The following is a 7,303-nucleotide window of genomic DNA, read 5'->3' as shown; positions in this document are numbered from 1 at the left end:
GGCTTTCCGCGCCCAGAAAGCCGCCTGCCCGGGAAAATCCCGGCCCCCTTCCCGGCGCCGCGGCCCTGCCGGGCAGAGAAGGGGGAGGGGATTCCCGGAATCTGCCCGGAGACCGCGCTGGCGTCACTGAGCTGAATAGGCCCATATATGGGCAGCGCTTCCGTAACGTCAGCGGGGAAAGCCCCGGCGCACGGGGCTGGGCGGGGCCGTGCTTGCACATTCCGGGTTTTGTCCTGGGCCTGGATAGCTTGTTCCCGGCCACTGCCTGCCTGCGCAGCGTCTGGTGCCAGGACTCAGGGGATGGGAGGTTTGAGCGCTTGTACTGGACCTTAAGATACCCGAAAGAGAGAGCTACAAACTGCCCCGGGCTTGGGGCAGCCCAATCTTCTCCCTCCATCCGCCCAGCTTGGAAGAAAGAGACCACAGAAATTAATAAAGACATTTTTTTTACTTAAATAGATTCAATAAAAAGTCAAACACACACACAAACACATCTTAAAATAGACTTTAGACACGAAGTGCGTGTTTCTTCTCCACAGTACTGTGCAGAGGGGGAGGGCAGGGGGCGGAGGTTCCTCCCTAGTATCCCCGCAGGCTGAGTACCAGGCGGCGGGGCCAGCTCCGCCGCGACAACCCCCTTCTCCCCTCCCTGTTAAATACACAAATATATTATATTCAATATGAATTCAGTCTCTTTCCAGAAAAAAAAAAAACATACAAAATACGCTGGAAGGGGGCCATGTAAACCTCGAGGTGGAAGGACTGGGCGCAGGCGGGCAGGCCAGAGTCCAGTGTGTGAGCTGCGCCCCAGGCCTCTGGGCGAGTGCCCATCGCCTGCCCCCCTCACCCCAGTGGGGGGCGGGCGCCCAGCCTTCAAGGCTGGGGGTGTCCGTATGGAGCAAGGGAGGCTCTCAGAAGGCGTGTCCCTTGACCCCTAGCAGCAACTGGCAGCCGTTGCTGACGTGGGTCATGACCTTCTGTTTGAGCTGCGCCACTTGCTCCCGTAGGAGGCCGGCAGTACTTGACAGCCCCGCGTTCTCAGCCTTGAGTGTCTTCACCTTGTCCTCCAGGCGCGCGATGCGCTCCAGCTTCCGCTTCCGGCATTTGGTGGCCGCCAGCCTGTTCCGCAGCCGCTTTCGCTCCACTTTGATGCGCTCCTGGTCTTCCATGTTGATGGGGGACACAGGCGGCGTGGCGTCGCGGCTGCGTGCCTCCGGTACGGTCTGCGGTTCCTCTTTAAAGGCGGAAGCGCCGCGACTCAAGCCCAGCTGCGCCGGGTGGCCGCCCGCAAAGGGTGGTGCATGTGGGAGGTAGCTGATGGTGGCCGTCGGGTATGAGCTCCCAGTCCCGACGGCGGTCCCCGAACCTCCAGAGGGTGCAGAGGCTGGGGAGTAACTGCTGAGGTTGGTGTAGACGGGAGGCGGCTCCGGACCAGCATAGACGCCCCCTGGCCCGGCCTGGGGACCCCCGCTGGCGCCCAGAGACACGTTGGGGGGCGTCACGTGGTTCATCTTGTGCAGGTCGTCCAGAGCTTTGACAAAACCGTCCGCAAAACCCTCCTGCTCCTCGGTGACGCCGCCCCCTGTACCTCCGCCGCTGCCGCCCCCACGGGGGTAAAAGTACTGTCCCGGAGGCGTGGGCGTCGTCGTGATCACGCCGTTGCTGTTGGGGACGATCAAGCGCTCCAGTTCCGTGGAGGCTAGCTTCAGAGATGCGCCTGTGTCTGATCCCTGACCCGAAAAGTAGCTGCCTGCCCCACTGCCCTCTGGGCCTGGACCCCGCGCCCCAGGACCCTTGAGACCCCGATAGGGATCTGCCAGGTTGAGCGCTAAGGTGGGTTTCAGGAGTTTGTAGTCGTGAAGAGAAAGACTGCCAGGGCTCCGACCGTATCCTGCCGCTGCGTATGAGTCGTCGTGATAGAAAGGCTGTTCCATTTTCGTGCACATCCGGGCGGCCTGGGCGATCTGGGAAAGGTCCCCCTGAAGGGCCGCCCCGGGCCTCGCTGCGGCGAGCGGCGAGCTGTCCTCGGCTGTGGCGGGACCCGGCGTCCCGTCGCGCGTCCTCGGGAGCTGAAGACGGTCGGCAGCGGCCAGTTGGTAGCTGTGCGTAAAAGCGCTGCCCGGCTTCCGGAGCTTTTCTCTCCCTCCGTGGTGCGCCCGCTTTCTCGGCGTCTCTTCTCTCAGCTCCCCGCTCCCCGCAGGATCCAAAGCTGGCCTGGCCACCCTCAAGGTCCCCAGTGCTCGGCCCCAGCCCCAAGCTTTTATACTGAATTTGTCAGCTGCGGAAGTGCACTCCGATTGGCCGACGCGGGAGCCAGGCCCCCGCGGCCCCCTCCTAGAGCGTGGGGAAGGGGAGGAGGCGGCTCGCGTCACTGTCAGGAAGCGCGTGTCCTTGTAAACAGCGGCCACGAGCCCGGTGGCTCTGCGCGGCTGCAGGGGGAGGGGCTGTAGAGACAGAGACACTCAAGCAAAGGGATGTTGAGGGACCGAGGCACATAGGAGTTAGGACTGCGGGAGTACAACCCGGTGGCTATGGGATCTCTGTACACTGCAAGTGGAGATGGGGTGCCTCAGGATATACCCGGAATAGTCTCGCGGGACCCACAGTAGCTGTGGCTTGTGAACTGACAATATACTAGAAGACCCCAGAAAACAGGGAAGGTACAAAACGGGAGCAATTGTTAACATTTGACCTAGGAATTAACTAGAGGCCCCGAGTGCAAAGTGCTTAAAGAACAGGTGGGAGAGAAGGGTCAGGAAGCAGGGTCAGGTACCTATTGTATAAGAAATGAGTAGGGGGGGGTTGGGGATTTAGCTCAGTGGTAGAGCGCTTGCCTCAGGAAGCGCAAGGCCCTGGGTTCGGTCCCCAGCTCCGAAAAAAAAAAAAAAAAAAAAAAAAAAAAAAAAAAAAAAAAAAAAACAAAAAGAAATGAGTAGGGGCTCTAAAGCCCACAGATGAGTCTGAGGGTTCTCCCATAAGTGGAAAAGGGGAGTAATTTTGGGGAGGTCAATTTAGATATGCAGAAAGCGAACAAGTGTCCTGGAAACGCTGAGGCAATAGGAGTAGAAGATGGGAACATATCTAGCAAAGATTGGGGTCACTGTGATTATTTGCAGAACTCTGATGGAAAGTTAAAATGGTCAGGACATGGCTTCCTTCTGAGCTGTAAGGGCGATGCCAGGAGGGTATCTGAGATCTACCTGAGAGGACGACTTGGAGGATCCCAGAGACAAGGGGCTTGTAAGAATGAGACTGTACCTCGTAAGTGGTCTCTAGGCACTGACATACCCTGTACCTGAGTCCAAAGTCTCCCCTTAGTCACTCTGGGCTCGCCTGATATCCTGTCAGCTTTTGGAGGGCCAACGAGGCGGGATAGCTGGGGTGCGGTCGCCCAACCCCACTCCCTTCCTTAGAAACAGGCTAGGGAAAAAGAGCCGAGGCAGGAAGTGTGGCAATAGCCCGGAGGGGGAAAGAGCCCGGCCCTGTCTCGTCATTCTGAGCCTAGGGGATGGTGCACCCTACCCTGGGCCTGCCAAATTCTGCGCCTGGGAAGAGGAACCCCAGCGAGCGACCCCTGGGGAAGTCACAATCCAGCTGAGTACGCCTCTAGTCATAGTCTACTCTCCCCCCATCTAGAAATGGTTCAGCTTGCAACCTTGGGCGACTACTAAGCCTGGCAGCCGAGGACTGTTCCATTGGCCCGCTGGAGGGGGATGAAGCCTGGGAGCGGGGCCTCGTCACCAAGGCAACAGGCTGGAGTCCGTGAATTGGATTGGGGGCGGGGCAAACCCCCTGAATTTCTCTCCCCAGCATCCATATTAGGGCACAGGAAGAGGTGGTACCAGTGCAGTCTTGGGGCGGCAAACTAGGAGCCAGGAACCCGAGGTATTTGCCAGGTCCCAGGGCGCGCCCGGGCCCCGGGACGGCTAGTCCAGACCAGCCTCCACCGCCACCCCCGGGCTCCCCCGCCTCCCGGCGGCCTGGCCCAGCCCCTCGGAACAGCTCTGGGGCTGAGCCCTGTCCCGCCCGACCAGGTCGGACCCAGCCTGGCAGGTCCCCGCCTGCCCGAGGGCCTGGGTCGGACTTTGCCCCCGGCCCGTCGGGGCGCGGAGGGGGCGGGATAATGCTTTCAGGCATCCCAGGCGCCTGGGCAGGCTGGTACAGAGCTGCCTCCTCCCCTGGGTATGTGCCCTTCCCTTCTACCAGAAGGTCTAGGGTCCCCACTCCCTACCACGTATTTTGAAGTCTGAAAATTCATCTCATCTACTTCCACTTCAGTCCGGGATGAGCTACCTTCCATTATACACAATACCTAAAGGAAGGTAGCCTCCCTCATCTGAGAACCTTTTTCCCACCCAAGTAAAAAGGGCAAAAATCGCAAAGCGAGAAAATGGAAGAACCCAAAGCCCCTTCTCCAGGAATGGGAAGATAGAGGTTTAAATAGCAGGACTTCAGTTAGGTGGAACTTCAAGTAATGTGGGAGCCCCAGAGAAAGGTTGAGGGTCCCATCTCTTCCTCTTCTCGGGTCTCTGGTAAGATAAAGGAGGGTTCTTTAGAGAGAAGCTTAAGGACAAGGGCTAAGAAGCAGAATCAGAGCTTACCTAGTGTTCGACAGAGAAGGAAATTGAAAGAGGCAAGAGACAGCTACAAGGACACAGGGGAAGTCCAGTAGAGTAGGGGCACTGGAGAGGAAGGAGCTGGGGACATCCCAGTCTTTGAAGGATCCTTGTGACCCTTAAGTCCACCCTCCCATCTTGCCCTGGTTCGAAGAGCTCCCCTCCCCCACTGCAGTCTCAAGGGAGATTCCAGAAGCCGCTGAGTCTGCGGGCATGTGGCCAGGCCTGTGTCTCCTGCCCATGCTAATAACTGCAGCTGACATGTGGCCTTGCCTGAGGGGTACTGGCCGCAGCTTTGGGGCCAGGGCAGGACGGAGGGCAACATGTTGGGAAGCCAACCTGCCTGTCCCACTGGCCAGGAGGCCACACTGACTCACCCATGCCACAGCTGAGGCTGGCTAGGCCAAAGCCAGATCCTGGAGAAAGGCCAGGTCTGCCCAAAGAGGGTCGAAAGGGAAGACAAGAGTGGGAGGCTAGGGACAGAAAGGCAGGAGAAGGGGAGACACCCAGAGACAGATGGGGCCAGGTTAGTCTCATGCAGACACGGAGACTGGGAGATACTTAAGACAGGCAGACAGACTGTCTGAGAAATAGTAATTATTATTTTAATAGCTAACACTTACATGGTTCTTACCATGGACCAGACACTCTTCTAAAGTGTCTTAAATAAAGTCAGTCATTGGCCACTTCCAGTGATCCAGGCAGTTGCATGATGTGTGAATCTTCATTTAACAAATGAGAAATTGAGGCACAGGAAATGGCCTTTAATAATGTCTCAGAGCTAAAAGCACTAGAATTGCTACACAGTCTGTATGGAATAGGAGCTGGTGATCTCTGAACACTGCTATGTCGTAGTGTTGATGGGTGTTTATGGAGTACCAGCCACATACAAAGCTCTAGTGAGTAGGCCTTTTGCGAAGGGTCCTGTCCCCTCCTCCCCTCAGAAGAAGTGGAGTTGGGCACAGAAAGGTGATACTGGCAACTATGCCAGAGTGGGGTCTTCTCTCACACTTTCTGCATGGGTTTGCATTGGGTGGGGAAGAGACCAGCCAGGGAGGGCAGGGCTGGCCAAGCTGGTACAGCCGGTTCCAGGCCCCTACCATTCTCACTCTTGTGGCCTGGGCACCACCTCCTCAAGTCGCCCTGCTGGCGCCAGGCCTGCCCAGTGTGGAGGGTGTAAAGACAGTCCCCTCCCCCATACTGCCTGAGCTACAGATCAGCACCAGGCTGCCCTCCCTTGCCAGGTTTTCCTATACCCCAGGGCCTGGGGCCAGGGGCTACCATTCAGGATAAGGAGGAAGTTCATCTCCACCCACCCACAGGTCTTTCTGGGGCTTTTGGTCTTGGCACCAGGGACTTCTCCTTCTTATAAATAGTTTGGTGACCATTCTCCCTGGCCCCACTGACCGGTGCCACGGCTGCCACCAGGAAACTGGGCTGGGGGCTGCCTGTGAGTCATCAGTGGGCAGGCTGGGGCGGGAACCCACAAGTCACAGCACCCAGTCTCCAGTCCCTGCCCCTGGGTGTGGACTGGTGGCTGGGCCAGAAGAAGCTAAGAATCGATTCCAGAGGTCTTCTCTAGGAAGCCCCAGATTGCCAGTCACCCTCCTCCCTTATTTCTGTGGTTTTAGGGGTCCCTCACCCCTCATCTGGAGAGGAAGTTGCTGGGTCTTCTTGGAAACAGGCTCTGTCTTCACACTGATTCAACGGGGCCCAGAGGGAATTTCCCACACAGCTGCCAAAGACTTAGGGGCCTGAGCTCCAAGGTGTCCCCTTTAAGAGAGATATGTCAAAAACAAGTGAGCTTGCCCAGCAGAGGAAGCGGGAGAACATCAGGGAAGTAGGGGTGATCTTGGGAGAGGAAGTGCCAGGATCTCGGAGTCCCACAGAACCTCAGCAAAGGGTGGATGGGGGGGTGTGTGTGAGTGTGGTTGGCCTGTTGGGGCCTGTGTGAGTGCATGAGGCCTGCTCTAGGCTTCTGGTTGCCCGTTGGTCCAACCCTGAAGGGGGTGTGGGCCTATTTGTGAGAGTTCAGTTCTGCTTTGTGTGGATGGGGTGGAGGTGAGACGTGTGTGTGTGTGTGTGTGTGTGTGTGTGTGTGTGTGTGTGTGTGTGTGTGTCCTATTGAATATATTGAATAGGTTACATAGGGCTCTATTCTAGGCACATATGTGGCTAACTTTTTTTTTTTTTTTTTTGGTTTTTTTTTTTGGGGCTGGGGGCCGAACCCCGGGCTTGCGCTTCCTCGGCAAGCGCTCTACCACTAAGCTAAATCCCCAACCCCGTGGCTAACATTTTTGTACCTGGTTTGTGAGTGCAAGGTACATGCTTTGCCTTAAGTGTGTGAAATGTCTTTATGTTTATATGTGGTATATAGCTGGTCTCTGTGTGGATGTGTATAGCCTGTAACTGCTTGACCACCACCCCGCCCCCTGCACATATAGACCAGCTATGTCTATACATATACTCCAAACAGACAGAGGCAGGGGATAGAAAACACCTTATGTCTGGTTTTCATGATTAGTTTGTGCCCATGAGAGAAAGAGAGAGAGAGGAGAGAGAGAGAGAGAAGCCTGGTTTGGTCTGTATGTTTTTGTGTTATGCATGTAGTCTGTGGCTGGCTGTATGTGTATGTGAGACAGCATGAATGTCCTGTGTGCTCATGAATAGCCTGTGTGTTCATGACT

At 56.7% G+C, this 7,303-nt stretch overlaps 1 protein-coding gene across 1 annotated transcript; it reads right to left on the bottom strand.

The window, feature by feature from the left end:
* Positions 1–429: 429 nt before the first annotated feature.
* Positions 430–2,329, bottom strand: Junb (JunB proto-oncogene, AP-1 transcription factor subunit). Its single transcript, XM_032887333.1, has one exon. The coding sequence runs from the start codon at positions 1,944–1,946 to the stop codon at positions 912–914; it is 1,035 nt and encodes a 344-aa protein (XP_032743224.1). The 5' UTR covers positions 1,947–2,329; the 3' UTR covers positions 430–911.
* Positions 2,330–7,303: the final 4,974 nt, after the last annotated feature.

This window comes from Rattus rattus, chromosome 17 (assembly GCF_011064425.1).
Source record: "Rattus rattus isolate New Zealand chromosome 17, Rrattus_CSIRO_v1, whole genome shotgun sequence".
NCBI classification, from domain to species: Eukaryota; Metazoa; Chordata; class Mammalia; order Rodentia; family Muridae; genus Rattus; species Rattus rattus.
The sequence above is the reverse complement of the archived record's forward strand: the minus strand, read 5'-3'. Positions and strand labels throughout refer to the sequence as shown.